This window comes from Macaca fascicularis, chromosome 7, assembly GCF_037993035.2.
Source record: "Macaca fascicularis isolate 582-1 chromosome 7, T2T-MFA8v1.1".
NCBI lineage: Eukaryota > Metazoa > Chordata > Mammalia > Primates > Cercopithecidae > Macaca > Macaca fascicularis.
The window spans coordinates 50,016,050-50,036,666 of NC_088381.1; the positions used below are offsets into that span (position 1 = coordinate 50,016,050).

General features: G+C 37.5%; 1 protein-coding gene across 15 annotated transcripts in view; it reads left to right on the top strand.

The window, feature by feature from the left end:
• NEO1 (neogenin 1) overlaps positions 1-20,617 on the top strand; it is a 265,604-nt gene that overhangs the window by 58,050 nt on the left and 186,937 nt on the right. For all 15 annotated transcript variants that reach the window (XM_045395695.2, XM_045395702.2, XM_045395705.2 and 12 more), the window contains exon 2: positions 19,392-19,709. In XM_045395695.2, coding sequence (XP_045251630.2) covers positions 19,392-19,709 — 318 coding nt within the window. The remainder of the gene's footprint in view (positions 1-19,391; positions 19,710-20,617) is intronic.

Below are 20,617 nucleotides of genomic sequence, written 5' to 3' on the forward strand. Positions count from 1 at the left end.
GAATTTCTTTGAGTACTTTGCCACTTCCACTGCCAGCTTGTTTCCAGGCCTTTGCACCCACTGTTCCTTTGACAGAGTGTCTTCTGCTCTTCACTGGCTGGCTCCTGAGGTTTCATGTCATTTTGCAGGAATGTCCTGCTTGACTGTCTAGGCGAGTTAGATTCTCTTCGTGTACATATGTACTTTGTACATATCCTGTCATGGCTCCTATCACACTGTTCTGTGGTTGTATTTGTGGCTATGATTATTTCATTGTGTATGTCCTCCACTATAAGCACTCTAAGGGCAGATAGTAAGTATCTTGTTCCCTTAACCTAGGTGCTTAGCATGTGGCACCCACTCTATACCAGGCAGGGTTCCTGCTCTCATTGAGCTAATAGTGTATTGTGGGGATGGAGGTGGGTTAGGGTGCAAGAAACAAAAGCAACAAAAGAAAAATAATTTTATTCTTATACATAGTAGATCCTTAGTAATATTTTTGAAAGAATGTATAAATTATTATTATTGTTTTGAGATAGGGTCTCACTCTGTAGTCCAGCCTGGAACGCAGTGGCATGATCATGGCTCACTATGTCCTTGATCTCCTGAACTCAAGCAATCCTCCCGCCACAGCCTCCCAAGTAGCTGGGACTACAGGCACATGCCCTGTGCCAGGCTAATTTTTTTTAATGTATTTTTTGTAGAGATGGAGGTCTCACTGTTTTGCTCAGGCTGGTCTCAAACTCCTCCTATGCTCAAGTAATCATCTTTCCTTGGCTTCCCAAAGTACTGGGATTACAGGTGTGAGCCACTGTGACTTGTCCAAATTATTATTTTAAAGAGCCCTTCAAGTGCAGAAATCTTGGATGTTACTGACATTAATGACTTAAGTTCTTGAAACTCAGCTATCTAAAAATGTAATATACCTTTCTGGACCTAGTGTTCTGTGGTAATTAGGTTATTGTTCAAACCCTTCAAATCTAATTCTTAGTTTTTTTTGTTTTCTTGTTTCCCTGAACAGAACTGTGGTAATCAAGGACTAGTGGAGGTATACTTTAGAAATAGCAGTGAGAAGTCATGGTTAACTTTGAAAATAGAAAAGTAAAATAATAGGTGTTGTATGGTGTAATTGTTTTTATTAAGAAATGATATGTTTTATTCATTGTATATAAAGTTCAAGCCCTAGATCCTAAAATTAGAAAAAGTTTCTCATCAAATAGCTGAAATATTGATTTGATAGTCAACAGATGAAATAGTCTGTTCTCACACTGCTATAAGGAACTACCTGAGACTGGGTAATTTATGAAGAAAAGAGGTGTAATTGATTATCAGTCCTGCAGGCTGTACAGGAAGCGTGGCTAGGGAGACCTCACAAAACTTACAATAATGGTGGAAGGTGAAGGGGGAGCAGGGCACATCTTCACGTGGAAGAGCAGGAGAGAGTGTGGAGGGGAAGGTGCCACACACTTTTAAACAACCAGGTTTCATGAGAGCTCACTCAGTATCACCAGAACAGCAAGGGGGAAATGCGCCCCCATGATCCAGTCACCTGCCACCAGGCCTCACCTCCAACACTGGAGATTATAATTCAACATGAGATTTGGGCGGGGACACAGACCAAACCGTATCATAGGCAGAATATTTAGAGCAACTCTCGAAAAATGTGGTCTCTTTATTAATTTTGAACTCTAATTATATGAAAATATTGTATTACATTTCTTGAAAAATCCTATCTACCGAGAGTATCAGTGAAGTGTTTTTATTATAAGCATCAGAAACATTAACTAACTTAAGTACAAAGGGAATTTGTTAGGATGATATGCGGTTGCTTAAAGGATAAACAGAAAAGATAAAGAACCAAACAAATGTCCACTGTTTCAATTGGGCCAGAGGAATTACTTTTCTGCAAATGATTAGTCTTCTGGGCAAGGCATTGAGTTTCTTGAGTCTATATGCCTAAGAGCACCTGCTGTGTGTTGCGTAGTTTCTGGTATATTATAATTGCTTAGACAACAACAACCCAATGCAATGTTTTCTCTCGATGTCTTAATATTGTAAAAGTATAAGGACATTTTCCTAAATAACAATATCATTGATCACATCTAAGAAAATTAAAATTAATTCAGTAATGCTGTCTAATATACTCAACATTTAAAGTCATCTGGATATTCTCCAAATGTTTTTTGTTGCCCAGGATCCAATAAAGTTTCACTCATTGCATTTGCTTGTTTCTCATTAGTCTCATTAGTTCATGTAGGACAGTCTTCTTATTGCCTTTGTTTTTTATGACATTCACTTTTGTTTACTTGAAGAGTCCAGGGTAGTTGTCTTGTAGAATGTTTCACATTTTGGATTTGCGTAATTATTTTTTCATGCATAGATTTAGGTTAGACACTTTTGGCAAGAATACTACATGCTGCTAATTGCATCTCATCAGGATGTTTATGAAGCCGGGTTGTCCCACTACTGTTAATAGTGAATTTGGTCACTTAGTTGAGATGGTGTCTACCAAATCTGTCCATTGCGGAGGTACATTTCCCCCTTCGTAATTGATTTGTGGATGACAGTCAAATTGTATGACTTCTTTTATCCAGTGGTTTGAGCATTCATCAGTAATGAATCAGTTATTACTGAGCTTTTAATGAAAAGTTTCTAAAAAGTTTCCTTTCCAAATAGACATTTGTGATTAGGCATTAAAGAAAGGGTACTGGTAGTCACTTAAAAATCCTTTCATTTTTACTGTTTAGATGTCAGAACAGTTATATTAGACAGCTGGGAAAGAGCTTTGCTTTGATTCCTCACAATTATTGTCATGATTCATGTTAATCTTTTACCCTTTCCAGAAATAATACGTGTTTTTTTTTTTTTTAGAGAACTTGATTATTTTAAAACACATTAATGAAGGCCACTGCAGTGCTGTACAATGGAAATATAGTACAAGCCAAATACGTAATTTGAAATCTAGATACCACATTAGAAAAGTAAAAAGAAACAGATGGAACTAATTTTAATAATATATTTTATTTACATGAATATATCCAAAATATTTTAACATGTAGTTAGTATGAATATTCTACCTTCTGTGTGTGTGCACTAAGTTGTCTAAATCTGGTGTGTATTTTATACTACTTAAAATCTTAATTTAGATGAGCTATGTTAAGTTATCAATAACCACATGTCACACATCACTATCCCTATTGGATAGTGCATATCTGGTGGTTACAATCTTGGGCACAGAGGAACCAGACTAACTTGGTTCAGATCTTGCCTTCTTCACCAGCTAGCATCATGACTTTGGGCAAATTCTTTATTCTCTTTGTGGTGTAGTGTTCTCATTGTAAAATGGAGGTAATAATAGTTATTACTACTAGGGATGCGGAATTGAAATAATTAATATAGGAAAAGCACTGAATCTGTCTCTGGCACATAGTAAATGCTTAGTAAATGTTAACTCCTATCATTATGTCTTTAGACTTCGTCCAATAGTTCCCATTCTGTCTTTGAAGTGTCCTTATATTGTGTTAGGGAAGCTAGGACTAGATATTGAATCCCTTGACTTCTGTTTTATATCTTGCTGGTTTTATCCTCAGTCCCTTGCTTTATAAACTCTTCTGTAGTGACTTTCTAAACCAATAAGATGAACTAGATTTTTTTAGGAGAGTTTTAATTTCAAGCATTCTCTCCCCTTGTTAACATAATTTATTGAAATGAATGGGAAAACCCAGCACCTCTGCAAATGGCAATGAGTTAATGAGAGATTTATAATTATGATTTTTTAAGCTCACAAAAGATTGAGAGCTACAATATATTGGGTTGCTTTTTCTTTGTAAAATAAATACCTCTGTCCCGCAGAAACCTATGTAATTGTAGCAGTAAGGTAAAACAGATTCACATTCAAAATTAAGGTGATCTTGAAGATTGATGAAGTGTAGTTGTATCTAGTTCAGACTTATTTAGGATGCTTCCAGATTTGTTGATTATCCAGTCTTATATTAGGTCATAATAACTGCAGAAGATAGAGAAGGGAGTATTTAATGAAGTTTTGCAGAGGAGATGTCCTGTTAAAAAATAACTTGACAGTTTACTGTGATACAACATTTGGTACCTAGAATACTACTAGTAAAGTATCATTGCTCATTGTAGAAAAATAAAACATCGTTAAGCAAAGAAGTATCAGTTAGTTGAAGCCTTTGTAAGTATTCACTGAATCAACATTCCTAAAGACGATGTTGCTAAAATGAAATGATGGTAATTGAATATTACAGTGTAAAACAATGCCATGATTCAGGGGATTGGATTGTACCTCCGTGTTAATTTTTACGTTGTATTATCATTGCAGCCATATTTTCATCAGTATAACAAACGTGGAACTGAAAAAATGCTTGTTTCAGAAATTTAAAAGACTTTGCAACAGTATTGGGTGAATGTGCATCTGTATTAGGTCTTACTCTCAGGAGAATCTTCTGGCCACCAGTATTAAAAAGTGGCTTATAAGATATTTCCAGGCTGAGTACAGTGGCTCATGCTTGTATTCCCAGCACTTTGGGAGGCTAAGGTGGGAGGATGACTTGAAGCCAGGAGTTTGAGACCAGCCTGGGCAACATAGTGAGGCCCTGTATATACCAAAAAGACAACAACACCGAACCCCAAAAGCTTTCATGAACATTCTGTAATTAATGTGAAAATTCTTATATTTTTCTCATCTAGCATAATGAAAAATGACCAATTCAGATTTTCCCCCAAGTTTTGAGCTAAAGTATAGCTAAATATGAGCTAAATATTGCTAAGATTGTTTATTATTAATGGACTTTTCCTGAGAATTGTTTTGGAGAATTTCCAGGTGACTGGTTAGAACGTTAATGGTACTGTCTGCAGGTTATCACATTGCCCCTTGTCTTCTTCACATCATGAAGAAATTATATAGAATATTGACTTTAGTTATTTATGGTACTTTAAGAAGTTTACATAAAACATTTTTACAAAGGACAGACTTCAAGTCATCTCGAGATCAAATTTTGGAGACTAAGGCTGATCTTAGAAAAAGCAATGGAGATTTGATGTTGTCCTCAGTCATTAAGAATCGCTAATACTTGATTCCATCTTGGCCCAGGCACCTTTCCTACCTATAGGATCCTGAAAAAGAATAAAACAAAACAACAAACAAAAACCAAGGTGCAAATAGCCATGGCAAGTCAGGGGTCATTTTAATACTCTCTGATAGTCCAGCCTGCTCATGGGAAGATAGACCTTAGAAAAAAGGAAAAAGCAAACAGGTAAAATTGCTGTGACGATTACACATAGGGAAGAAGGATAGAGGACTAGCATCTCTTCAGAAGTAGTTGTTAGAGAAGGCCTCTGTAGAAGGGACAGTTTGGTTAAAACATGAAGGAAGAAGCTAGCCGTGTGACAGAGAGTGGGTGCAGAGCAAGTGTTCAGGCAGAGAGGATAGCACATGGGGAGGCCCCAGTGTGGGAAAGGACATGGCTTGTTCGAGAGACTGAATAATGTGGCTTATTCACAGCCCATTGAGAGAAGTGAGACGAAGTGTGGTACGAGATTAGGTTGGAAAGCGGCAGGAACCAGATCCTGTAGGTAGGCCATCGTAATGAACTTGGATTTTATTTTAGCTGTTTTGGGGAGTTCTTGAAAGATTAGGGAAGAAAGATGATCAAATTTGGTTTTAAGATCACTTAATATTATTTTACACATAATAGTTGTTAAAATATGAGTCAAAATACAGTCCATATTGTTTTATACGTAACAGTTTCTAAAATATGATTGTGAAAACTGAGGTCCTAGATTGTTAGCGATTTTGGGGGAGATATTGTAGGTTTTTGAACTGTGAATAGTTACTATTTACTGAGGACCTGTTACCTGCCAAGCAGTGAAGTATTTTACACAGATTCTCTCTCATCTTCACAGAAATTTCCTTGAAAGGAGGCATAATTTTTCCTGTTTAATGGGGGAGGAAATTTTAGATACAGAGTGAAATTAAGCAACTAGCACAGAAGGGCTAGGATTCAAAAACGTGTCTGCCTGACTTTACCGTCCCATGGTTTTTTTTAGTGTCTTTTTGCAGGGAGGGAGATGGGGGAGAAGAACAAGGCTGAAAATTGAAGAAAAGGAAAGCACTCTTATTATCATAAATGTTTGTGGAATAAAGGAATTTAGATTGTTTTTTAATTTGGGGGAGTGATTGGGAAAGTAGTTGCTATAAATTAGAAAATGTATCAAAGTACGTTACTGTATAGAAATTGAATCTCTCTAGAATTTCACTATAGAACATTATGTTCCTGAACAAGAATTTCAGATCTAGCTTTGATTAGACATTGACATTCACTGTTTTTATGGTACACTTGTATGCCATGAAGTTTTAAAAGCATATATGTTTATCAGACAATTAAAATGATCTGTATAATTTTAACAATTAATTACATGTTTTCCCTAGGAGTGGGTTCTGTAAAGTTGAAATATAGGGAAGGTGATGTGTCTGAGGTAGATCAGTCTTTGGAGAAATTAGCTGTGCAGGGCAGAGAGAGCTTGAGCTCTGGAACCAGGAACAGTAACTGTTACGTAGCAAAACAGTGTAGAAAATGTTTAACTCTTAAGTGTTGCCTGTTGTTAGTTGGTAACATGAATGTTGTTGAGATCGTTGAATGTTAAATTATTTTAATTTTCTAATTTTCTAAGGTAGTTGAGAACTTGAAGCAAGATAGTCTGAAATGCATAGTGATAGTGGACCCTAAAGGATCAGGATGGATGAAATGTAGGATTTGGAGTCTGACGAGAAGGGATGGGATGGTTGAAAGAAACATTAACAAGTAGTAAAAAAAAAAAAGAAAGTCCTTTGACAGTAGTCTCTTAGCTTCTTATAATAAAGTGATACTTTTCTTACGATGAGCATTATACAGAATGCTGACGTTTGTAGGTATATAAAAATGCTGCTTATCCTTCTGCCCTGCATTTCTGCTACTAGTAAACGTTGAACCTTTTTTGGCAATAAGACAGATAGATTTCATTTTATTTCTGCAAGTATTCAAATACCATATGTTAATGTTTTACTCTGGGTACAATAGAGTTTAGAATTATTACTGGTCACACAATTAAGACATGCACCGCATGATATGATTTGTTGATATTGGTGGGAATTACAACGGAAGGAAGTTCCCTGTGGATATTTTCTTTCCATAAGATGGAATTCTATCAAGAAGTGTGAAGTATTCTATCAGAATGTGAGGAATAGTCTATCAAGAAGTGAGAGCTATTCCATTAAGAAGTGAGAAATTTGAAGAGACTTGGAAATGTAGAAGATATTAGATAGGATCATTAAACCTATTTCAAAATGGAATCCAGTGACTCTGGCCATACTAAACCAAAATTAAGCAAATATAAGTGGCTGGGAGTCAGGTCCCTGGGGAGAAGTATAGGACAGTTTTTATACAAAGTCAGCTAAGGAGTGAGTGTTTGATAACCCTTTTATTGTAACAAAAAGTGGGTAAAGAAAATGGTGATAGATCTTTTAGAAAATAATCTCCTGTTCCCAGCAAAGGGTTGTTCACCACTACCACCGAAAAAATTTTTGTTGTTGAAAAAAAAGAAGAATGTGTATGCAATTGTTCATATATATATATATAAGTAGCAATATAGAAATACGTGGAGTAAAAAGTGTTCTCTCGGTACGCTCTCCGTTGGCAGCTCAAACCCACTACTCTCCCCAGGGAGAAAACAATGTTAACTGTTCAGTGTTTGTTATTCTATTCTTTTCCCTTTGTATTTGCATTTAAATATGGGCATACAAGCGTCTGTACATGTGTACATATTTTAATATCAGAAGAGTCATACTCTACATACTTTGAACGTAAATTTATGTATCTTGACACTCTTTTAATCTCAGCATACAAATGTATCCCAGACTTTTCATAATGTTCCTCTCCTGTGCAGACTGTATGTGTGTATGAGTTTATGAATGAAGATAGCTATATTTCTGCTTAAGTAATACTATTTTTATGTAAAATATTTAGACAATACCAAAGGTGAAAGAAAAAACTAAAAATCAACTGAAATCCTTGAGATAATCCCTATTTTGGCGACCATTTAAAAAAATGTTTTTCTTTAGGTATTTACACGAGTGTGAACATATATCACACCTGCCACATATGAAGGTATAATATATATGTGTGTGTGTGTGTGTGTGTGTGTGTATTTATTTATTTATTTATTTACTTTGAGACAAGGTTTCTCTCAGTCACCCAGACTAGATCTCCCTCAGTCACCCAGACTGGAGTGTAGTGCTATAATCTTGGCTCCCTGTGTCCTCTGCCTCCCGTGTTCCAGTGATTGTCCTACCTCAGCCTCCTGAGTAGCTGGGACTACTGGCAAAAGTCACCACTCCTGGCTAATTTTTGTTTTGTTTTGTTTTGTTTTTTGGTGGAGATGCCTAGGCTGGTCTTGAACTCCTGGGCTCAAGCAGTCCGCCCGCCTTGGCCCCCCAAAGTGCTGAGATTACAGGGGTGAGCCACAGCGCCCAGCCAGTGTAGTATTTGTAAATGGATTATACATACAAGATGATTTTTATCATGGAACTATTTTATCTATCTTCCACTCCCTTTCTCCTATCTTTCCCCTCCCAGTAACCAGTAGTAACAACCTGGTGTACATTTTTCCTGCCTTTCTCAATGCCCATATAATCATATACATATGAAATTATATAATTTACACTCATCTGCATTATTCATTTTTCACAGAACTCATTCTACATCACTGAAATGTAGCCCGCTCATTTTTTTGCTGGATAATATTCTAAGGCAAGGGTCAGCAAACTGCAATAAATGGATCAAATCCATCCAGCCACCTATTTGTATAAATAAAGTTTTACTGGAACACAGCTTCACCCATTTTTATATTGAGCAGTTTAACCTTTTAAATTCTTTGTTTGTTATATGTGGCACAATTTTCCCCCCAATCCATTGTTTGTCTTTTGCTTTGTTACAGTATTTTACCATAAAGAGTTTTTTGGGGTTTTTTGTTTGTTTGTTTTTTTAATGCAGTAAAGTAAAACATGCCTCTTCTAGCTTTGAGTTTCCTATTTTGATTTAAAAGGTTGCCTAACTCCAGGATTATCCTTGTATTTTCCTAAAATTTCTTCTAAGTTTTTTATCACTTGCATTTTTATAGGCCTTGAATACATTTTTACGTCTGTATTGAGTGGCATTGTAGTATAATGTAATATAAGATCACAGATAATGAACAAATAGCTAACAATAATGTAGTATAAGGTCACAGACCATGGTTCTGTGATTTACTACCTGTGTGACCTTTGACAAGGTCCTTAACATTTTTGTGTTTTTTGTTTTCCTCTCTAAAATGGGGCTGATTCTTGTACCTGTTTCGTAAGACAAGCTTAAATGAGTGGTTAATATGTAGAAAATACTTAGAACATTATCTGGTACATAAGTGCTTTTACTATTATTACAGGGTGTGAGTAGGCATCTCATTTTTTTCCCATATGGATAATCAGTTGTCCTAGTAACATTTATTGAGTAGTTAGTTCATCCTTTTCCTCAATCGATTTAAAATGTCATCTCTACTAAATATTAAGTTTCCAAATATATATAGCTCTGTTTGGGGGCTTTATAGCCTGTTATGTGTCTTTATCCCCTGCTCCAGAGCCACAGTGGTTTAATTACTGTAGCTTTATACATACTGGTAACTAACAAGTGGAGTCCCTTTACTTTGTTTTGCAGAATTACTTTGGCTCTTATTGACTTTTTTTGCTCTTCCATATAGTTTTGTAAACACTCATCAGAATTTACAAAAACTATTTGTTATTGAGTCTTAGCATAGAAGGGAATGATAATAAGTGGCCATGATTAGAATGGAACCTGCAGTCCCTCATTAATACTTTAACCATTGGAAGTTTTTAGAAGTTATCTGGTTATATAATCTAACAATTGGTCCACCATGCTAGGTGGGTACTGGGAATATAGCAAATGAAAACTGTAGAAAGATAGATCATAAGCCTGCAGTTCCTGAACTATACCCTGAGATACCCAAAGGCACTTCAGAGAACTCCCAGGGTCATTTCAAACTTGTAGGGAAACATGGCCACATCTGTTGGACACCATGTGAACTTCTAGCTCAAGGTAGTTCACAGTTTCAACATCTGATTGTGCCATCTTCATTTTGTAGCTGTGATATCTTTGCGAAGTTGAACTTCTGGTGGTTACTGTTTTAAAAAGCAAGTACTATGCAAAAATCAGTGTGGGACAGGAAATGTGGGTGGCAGTATTTAGTTGCACAGCATCTAAGTTTTAGAAGTTTTGCGGGGCCCTATAGGTGCAAACATCCCATAGTAACTAATTGTGGTTATTTTAAAATGAAATATATATAAAAATAGATATGTGTATATATAAATACATATATATATTTCAGTTTGCATGTATTATTTTTTCAAAAAGGTGCTAATTTGTTGGGACATAGATACTCATTTGTTTGAACCTGTTTAAAAAAGATAGAATGGTTAGCTGTTTCTTTTGACCTATGGAATTCTTAAAAGAAATTAGAGAGAAAATAAGGGTACCAGGAGCCAAGCAAGTTTGGGGACCTCTCTACTTTAACAAGTTATTACAAATATTCAAAGATTAAGAACCTTTGGAGTGCTCTGTAGGTAGCGCATACACCATGCTTGCTTAGAACAGGCAAAACTAACATTGCCTGGGCACCTGGGACAGACAGCATTTCTGAGCAAATGGTATTTAAGCTGAGCTTGAGGGAAGACTGGGAACTGACTGAAAAGGAGTGGTGGTGGGAATAGCTTGTGTGAAGAGGCAGGAGCTGTGGGGAGCTGACTGAGAGAACAATGCAGTGGGGCTGGAGATAGGCAGAAGCTAGATCAGGTGGTGACTGACGGGATGGTCGACTAAAGGAGTTTCTTCAGTTTTCTTTGCAAAAGGCAGCAGCAAGCCTTTGAGGGTTTTTAAGTGAAGAGAGGATATCTTAGGTCACTGCCCTCCTACTGAGGGAACAAAATACAGAATGATATACAGAAATATTTAAGTAACACTGTGTTCTCAATAATTTAGAGTGAATATTTTTTGTAAACATTTTGAAGTGCCTTGATTTTGAAAGGCATTTATAAGCTTTCCTATGAGTGTAATTCGCTCTTAATTTTTCAAACACATATACTTTTTTTGTGTTCAACCTGGCTCAGTTTTAAAAATGAAAAAAAAAAAAAAAGGCAGTGTTAAACTGCAAAACCTTTAAATTGTAATTTGGGGGGGTATTTTTTCAAATGGCAAAAATTATGTTGTAATTTTGAAATAAAATGTATTTTATTATCAGTAATACAATATTTCAGATTTTTAATTTGCGTATTTTAACCACCAATCTAACACATTTATTTTTTAAGTTTCTGAGTTAAGTTTGGGGGGTATAATAGAGATTTAATAGTTACTAAGTAAAGATATAAAAGTAATTTCTCTTAGTTTAGCTATCTTTTTATACTTCCTTTTTGTTTATATGTTTATTCTACTATGATTCCAGTAAACTAATGCAACATAAACATTTTGGTAGCAATAAGAAACTAATTGCAGGTTACTTTTGAAAAATTTCTAAGCTTATTTTCAGGAATTTTAAGACTTGAAAAATAAAATAGGGGGCGGAGCAAGATGGCCGAATAGGAACAGCTCCAGTCTCCAACTCCCAGCGCGAGCGACACAGAAGACCGGTGATTTCTGCATTTTCAACTGAGGTACTGGGTTCATCTCACTGGGGAGTGCCGGACGATCGGTGCTGGTCAGCTGCTGCAGCCCGACCAGCGAGAGCTGAAGCAGGGCGAGGCATTGCCTCACCTGGGAAGCGCAAGGGGGAAGGGAATCCCTTTTCCTAGCCAGGGGAACTGAGACACACAACACCTGGAAAATCGGGTAACTCCCACCCCAATACTGCGCTTTAAGCAAACAGGCACACCAGGAGATCATATCCCACGCCTGGCCGGGAGGGTCCCACACCCACGGAGCCTCCCTCATTGCTAGCACAGCAGTCTGTGATCTACCGGCAAGGCAGCAGCGAAGCTGGGGGAGGGGCGCCCGCCATTGCCGAGGCTTAAGTAGGTAAACATAGCCGCTGGGAAGCTCGAACTGGGTGGAGCTCACAGCAGCTCAAGGAAACCTGCCTGTCTCTGTAGACTCCACCTCTGGGGACAGGGCACAACTATACAACAACAAAAGCAGCAGAAAACTCTGCAGACGCAAACGACTCTGTCTGACAGCTTTGAAGAGAGCAGTGGATCTCCCAACACGGAGGTTGAGATCTGAGAAGGGACAGACTCCCTGCTCAAGTGGGTCCCTGACGCCTGAGCAGCCTAACTGGGAGACATCCCCCACTAGGGGCAGTCTGATACCCCACACCTCACAGGGTGGAGTACACCCCTGAGAGGAAGCTTCCAAAGCAAGAATCAGACAGGTACACTCGCTGTTCAGAAATATTCTATCTTCTGCAGCCTCTGCTGCTGATACCCAGGCAAACAGGGTCTGGAGTGGACCTCAAGCAATCTCCAACAGACCTACAGCTGAGGGTCCTGACTGTTAGAAGGAAAACTATCAAACAGGAAGGACACCTACACCAAAACCCCATCAGTACATCACCATCATCAAAGACCAGAGGCAGATAAAACCACAAAGATGGGGAAAAAGCAGGGCAGAAAAGCTGGAAATTCAAAAAATAAGAGCGCATCTCCCCCGGCAAAGGAGCGCAGCTCATCGCCAGCAACGGATCAAAGCTGGACGGAGAATGACTTTGACGAGATGAGAGAAGAAGGCTTCAGTCCATCAAATTTCTCAGAGCTAAAGGAGGAATTACGTACCCAGCGCAAAGAAACTAAAAATCTTGAAAAAAAAGTGGAAGAATTGATGGCTAGAGTAATTAATGCAGAGAAGGTCCTAAATGAAATGAAAGAGATGAAAACCATGACACGAGAAATACGTGACAAATGCACAAGCTTCAGTAACCGACTCGATCAACTGGAAGAAAGAGTATCAGCGATTGAGGATCAAATGAATGAAATGAAGCGAGAAGAGAAACCAAAAGAAAAAAGAAGAAAAAGAAATGAACAAAGCCTGCAAGAAGTATGGGATTATGTAAAAAGACCAAATCTACGTCTGATTGGGGTGCCTGAAAGTGAGGGGGAAAATGGAACCAAGTTGGAAAACACTCTTCAGGATATCATCCAGGAGAACTTCCCCAACCTAGTAGGGCAGGCCAACATTCAAATCCAGGAAATACAGAGAACGCCACAAAGATACTCCTCGAGAAGAGCAACTCCAAGACACATAATTGCCAGATTCACCAAAGTTGAAATGAAGGAAAAAATCTTAAGAGCAGCCAGAGAGAAAGGTCGGGTTACCCACAAAGGGAAGCCCATCAGACTAACAGCAGATCTCTCGGCAGAAACTCTCCAAGCCAGAAGAGAGTGGGGGCCAATATTCAACATTCTTAAAGAAAAGAATTTTAAACCCAGAATTTCATATCCAGCCAAACTAAGTTTCATAAGTGAAGGAGAAATAAAATCCTTTACAGATAAGCAAATGCTTAGAGATTTTGTCACCACTAGGCCTGCCTTACAAGAGATCCTGAAGGAAGCACTCAACATGGAAAGGAACAACCGGTACCAGCCATTGCAAAAACATGCCAAAATGTAAAGACCATCGAGGCTAGGAAGAAACTGCATCAACTAACGACCAAAATAACCAGTTAATATCATAATGGCAGGATCAAGTTCACACATAACAATCTTAACCTTAAATGTAAATGGACTAAATGCTCCAATTAAAAGACACAGACTGGCAAACTGGATAAAGAGTCAAGACCCATCAGTCTGCTGTATTCAGGAGACCCATCTCACATGCAGAGACATACATAGGCTCAAAATAAAGGGATGGAGGAAGATTTACCAAGCAAATGGAGAACAAAAAAAAGCGGGGGTTGCTATACTAGTCTCTGATAAAACAGACTTTAAACCATCAAAGATCAAAAGAGACAAAGAAGGCCATTACATAATGGTAAAGGGATCAATTCAACAGGAAGAGCTAACTATCCTAAATATATACGCACCCAATACAGGAGCACCCAGATTCATAAAGCAAGTCCTTAGAGACTTACAAAGAGACTTAGACTCCCATACAATAATAATGGGAGACTTCAACACTCCACTGTCAACATTAGACAGATCAACGAGACAGAAAGTTAACAAGGATATCCAGGAATTGAACTCATCTCTGCAGCAAGCAGACCTAATAGACATCTACAGAACTCTCCACCCCAAATCAACAGAATATACATTCTTCTCAGCACCACATCGTACTTACTCCAAAATTGACCACGTAATTGGAAGTAAAGCACTCCTCAGCAAATGTACAAGAACAGAAATTATAACAAACTGTCTCTCAGACCACAGTGCAATCAAACTAGAACTCAGGACTAAGAAACTCAATCAAAACCGCTCAACTACATGGAAACTGAACAACCTGCTCCTGAATGACTACTGGGTACATAACGAAATGAAGGCAGAAATAAAGATGTTCTTTGAAACCAATGAGAACAAAGATACAACATACCAGAATCTCTGGGACACATTTAAAGCAGTGTGTAGAGGGAAATTTATAGCACTAAATGCCCACAAGAGTAAGCAGGAAAGATCTAAAATTGACACTCTAACATCACAATTAAAAGAGCTAGAGAAGCAAGAGCAAACACATTCGAAAGCTAGCAGAAGGCAAGAAATAACTAAGATCAGAGCAGAACTGAAGGAGATAGAGACACAAAAAACTCTCCAAAAAATCAATGAATCTAGGAGTTGGTTTTTTGAAAAGATCAACAAAATTGACAGACCACTAGCCAGACTAATAAAGAAGAAAAGAGAGAAGAATCAAATCTACGCAATTAAAAATGATAAAGGGGATATCACCACCGACCCCACAGAAATACAAACTACCATCAGAGAATACTATAAACACCTCTACGCAAATAAACTTGAAAATCTAGAAGAAATGGATAATTTCCTGGACACTTACACTCTTCCAAGACTAAACCAGGAAGAAGTTGAATCCCTGAATAGACCAATAGTAGGCTCTGAAATTGAGGCAATAATTAATAGCCTACCAACCAAAAAAAGTCCAGGACCAGATGGATTCACAGCTGAATTCTACCAGAGGTACAAGGAGGAGTTGGTACCATTCCTTCTGAAACTATTCCAATCAATAGAAAAAGAGGGAATCCTCCCTAACTCATTTTATGAGGCCAACATCATTCTGATACCAAAGCCTGGCAGAGACACAACAAAAAAAGAGAATTTTAGACCAATATCCCTGATGAACATCGATGCAAAAATCCTCAATAAAATACTGGCAAACCGGGTTCAGCAACACATCAAAAAGCTTATCCACCATGATCAAGTGGGCTTCATCCCTGGGATGCAAGGCTGGTTCAACATTCGCAAATCAATAAACATAATCCAGCATATAAACAGAACCAAAGACAAGAACCACATGATTATCTCAATAGATGCAGAAAAGGCTTTTGACAAAATTCAACAGCCCTTCATGCTAAAAACGCTCAATAAATTCGGTATTGATGGAACGTACCTCAAAATAATAAGAGCTATCTATGACAAACCCACAGCCAATATCATACTGAATGGGCAAAAACTGGAAAAATTCCCTTTGAAAACTGGCACAAGACAGGGATGCCCTCTCTCACCACTCCTATTCAACATAGTGTTGGAAGTTCTGGCTAGGGCAATTAGGCAAGAGAAAGAAATCAAGGGTATTCAGTTAGGAAAAGAAGAAGTCAAATTGTCCCTCTTTGCAGATGACATGATTGTATATTTAGAAAACCCCATTGTCTCAGCCCAAAATCTCCTTAAGCTGATAAGCAATTTCAGCAAAGTCTCAGGATACAAAATTAATGTGCAAAAATCACAAGCATTCTTATACACCAGTAACAGACAAACAGAGAGCCAAATCAGGAATGAACTTCCATTCACAATTGCTTCAAAGAGAATAAAATACCTAGGAATCCAACTTACAAGGGATGTAAAGGACCTCTTCAAGGAGAACTACAAACCACTGCTCAGTGAAATCAAAGAGGACACAAACAAATGGAAGAACATACCATGCTCATGGATAGGAAGAATCAATATCGTGAAAATGGCCATACTGCCCAAGGTTATTTATAGATTCAATGCCATCCCCATCAAGCTACCAACGAGTTTCTTCACGGAATTGGAAAAAACTGCTTTAAAGTTCATATGGAACCAAAAAAGAGCCCGCATCTCCAAGACAATCCTAAGTCAAAAGAACAAAGCTGGAGGCATCACGCTACCTGACTTCAAACTATACTACAAAGCTACAGTAACCAAAACAGCATGGTACTGGTACCAAAACAGAGATATAGACCAATGGAACAGAACAGAGTCCTCAGAAATAATACCACACATCTACAGCCATCTGATCTTTGACAAACCTGAGAGAAACAAGAAATGGGGAAAGGATTCCCTATTTAATAAATGCTGCTGGGAAAATTGGCTAGCCGTAAGTAGAAAGCTGAAACTGGATCCTTTCCTTACTCCTTATACGAAAATTAATTCAAGATGGATTAGAGACTTAAATGTTAGACCTAATACCATAAAAATCCTAGAGGAAAACCTAGGTAGTACCATTCAGGACATAGGCATGGGCAAAGACTTCATGTCTAAAACACCAAAAGCAACGGCAGCAAAAGCCAAAATTGACAAATGGGATCTCATTAAACTAAAGAGCTTCTGCACAGCAAAAGAAACTACCATCAGAGTGAACAGGCAACCTACTGAATGGGAGAAAATTTTTGCAATCTACTCATCTGACAAAGGGCTAATATCCAGAACCTACAAAGAACTCAAACAAATTTACAAGAAAAAAACAAACAACCCCATCAAAAAGTGGGCAAAGGATATGAACAGACATTTCTCAAAAGAAGACATTCATACAGCCAACAGACACATGAAAAAATGCTCATCATCACTGGCCATCAGAGAAATGCAAATCAAAACCACAATGAGATACCATCTCACACCAGTTAGAATGGCGATCATTAAAAAGTCAGGAAACAACAGGTGCTGGAGAGGATGTGGAGAAATAGGAACACTTTTACACTGTTGGTGGGATTGTAAACTAGTTCAACCATTATGGAAAACAGTATGGCGATTCCTCAAGGATCTAGAACTAGATGTACCATATGACCCAGCCATCCCATTACTGGGGATATACCCAAAGGATTATAAATTATGCTGCTATAAAGACACATGCACACGTATGTTTATTGCGGCACTATTCACAATAGCAAAGACTTGGAATCAACCCAAATGTCCATCAGTGACAGATTGGATTAAGAAAATGTGGCACATATACACCATGGAATACTATGCAGCCATCAAAAAGGATGAGTTTGTGTCCTTTGTAGGGACATGGATGCAGCTGGAAACCATCATTCTTAGCAAACTATCACAAGAACAGAAAACCAAACACCGCATGTTCTCACTCATAGGTGGGAACTGAACAATGAGATCACTCGGACTCAGGAAGGGGAACATCACACACCGGGGCCTATCATGGGGAGGGGGGAGGGGGGAAGGGGGAGGGGGGAGGGGGGAGGGATTGCATTGGGAGTTATACCTGATGTAAATGACGAGTTGATGGGTGCAGCACAGCAACAAGGCACAAGTATACATATGTAACAAACCTGCACGTTATGCACATGTACCCTATAACTTAAAGTATAATAATAATAAATAAATTAAAAAAAAAAAAAAAAAAAAAAAAAAAAAAAAAAAAAAAAGAAAAATAAAATAAATTTTATAGTCATTAAATGGGCATGGAGACCTGAAACTCTTCTTTTTTTTTTTTTTCCGAGACGGAATCTCGCTGTTGCCAGGCTGCAATGCAGTGGCGTGATCTCGGTTCACTCAACCTCCACCTCCTGCGTTCAAGTGATTCTCCTGTCTCAGCCTCCCGACTAATTGGGACTACAGGCACGTGCCTCCATGCCCAGCTAATTTTTGTATTTTTAGTTGAGGTGGTGTTTCACCATGTTGGCCAGGCTGTTCTCGAACTCCTGACCTCATGATCTACCCGCCTTGGCCTCCCAAAGTGCTGGGATTGTAGGTGTGAGCCACTGTGCCCAGCCATCTCTTTTCTAATACCTGCCTGTGGTGTTTGGGAAAGGGTAATTAGTCTGATTAGAATTAGAATTTGCTTATCATTGAAGTGTTGGAAAACTTTTAAAACAATTGAATGTGATTTCCTTCCCTCTGCCAGTGTGTTTTGTATTTCTTTAGAGCTATTTGTTCATTATATAATATATAATTTGTGTCATCCTTAAATTCATAATGTAAATAAATTATAAAGAGGTGTAGATATATTCGAAAAACAGTCTTAGTTTCATTTGCTGGATTAGGTTTCTCTGATTTTTCACATGAAGAAAGCTGATGACAACTTGAGTTATTTACAAGGGAATTGGTCAGAAGTTTTCTTGAAGAAAAGTGATAAAGCTTTAAGTTGGAAAGCTTTCCAACAGGCTGAGAATATAAGGTTTATAGCAAATATTTTTCTTTAAATTTTGTTCTTCCCATGTTCAAAGAACTGACAGGGACTTAGAAAAATTAAGCTAATTCCTCCCGTGCTCTTTACACTAAAATGAATTCTAGATGAAGATTAAATGTAGAAAATCACAAAATAATAGAACAAAGCAAGGCTGAAATTTTTTATAATCTTGGGATAAAAAAGACCTAAGTATAACTTTTAGTTTTGTGTAGCTTAAAATTTATTCTTATAACAAATATTATAAAGTCAATGGAAAAAAGAATATTTGTAAAATATGATAGCAGATTGCTTTTTAATTCAGTCAGATGAATACATTCACTAGAAAAATGGACAATGTGTGTGTATAGTAAATTTATGAAGGCAATACTAATAACAAACATAAAAAGATACCTCTTAATGAAGAATCATTTTAATTTTCTGCCTCCTTTATGTTCAATAGAGAATTTCACTTTGAATGCAGTAACTTAAAGTATTTATAAATCTAATTCTAGGGTTTGAAATAAAACTTTTATTAGATACTCATGTCATTTAACAAGGCTTGTTTATCTCAGGTAGAAGGTTTTTTTTTCCCCCCAATGTTCTTCTAAATTGGTCAAAGTTTGGTTTCCTATTTGAAAGTAAATCTTATTTATTAGACATTTATAGTGAGATTACTATATTTATGTGTCATATCCAAAGAGCAACAGTTAATAATTTTTGGACTCGTTAGTAATATATTTTCTGACAGAAATAGTAGAAGAAAGGTTTGCCTAACTTTGTTCTTTTTCTTTATTTTTGTAGGAGCCAGCATTCGAACGTTCACTCCATTTTATTTTCTGGTGGAGCCGGTGGATACACTCTCAGTTAGAGGCTCTTCTGTTATATTAAACTGTTCAGCATATTCTGAGCCTTCTCCAAAAATTGAATGGAAAAAAGATGGAACTTTTTTAAACTTAGCATCAGATGATCGACGCCAGCTTCTCCCAGATGGATCTTTATTTATCAGCAACGTGGTGCATTCCAAACACAATAAACCTGATGAAGGTTATTATCAGTGTGTGGCCACTGTTGAGAGTCTTGGAACTATTGTCAGTAGAACAGCCAAGCTCACAGTGGCAGGTAAGGTTTAAGTGATTTTTTTTTTTTTTTTTTGCATTTTCAAATATTTGTAACACGTACATCTTGATAAAAACACTATTCTTTTGGAGTTTTCATTTAATTAGTAGCAACAAATGTACTCATTTAACAGATATCAACTGTGCATATACTCTGTGTATGGGACCTTGCTATAGGGTTTGCTCAGTGCCGTAGAGAATAAACTGTAGCGTGTTTCCACTTGTCCGATGGCTTAATATTGCTATCAGAAGTACTGAGCAGTTCTTTTCTCCTTTTAAACGTGGAAGTGGCAGAGGAAGTGGTATAGGAAAATTAAATCACTTTGATGGCCAACTTCTATCTTACCCAGCATAGCCATTTAGTATAGTTTTGTAAAACTTGAAGTAAAGTCAGAATCCTGGTTCCTTGATGCCTTAACCAAGGAAATGACATTCAATTGGATTAATTGTTTTAAAATCTAGACAGTGTATATTAAGGTGGAGAGCAGAAAGTTATAAAGAGAGGAACTTTCCCTCCTTTTCAGAGTTTCCTTATTTGAAGAATGGTGGAAAATGTAAGAAAAATTAGGGATCTAGAAGAATAAGATGTGGTTTCTAAGTAAGTCATGTCTGTTTTATAGTAGATACTAGCATTCCTGAGATAGTGTTTCTTTACTTGAGTACCAGAGGAAATAGTTTTTGTGAAGGGTCATGTTATACAAAAATGTTATCGTTAAGTCCTGTATTTACTCTCACCTTGGTGAGATGCCCACGTGTGAGACAGGACCTTAGAGATAGTAGTCTCCCGTCTCATTCCTACTCCAGGATTATGGTTTCCCATCTCAGGCTCACTCCAGAGTGTATTTGCTCATACTTTCAGAGCACAATGGCTGTTTTTTTTTTCTCTTTGGGGACAAATACTCAAAGTTGAAT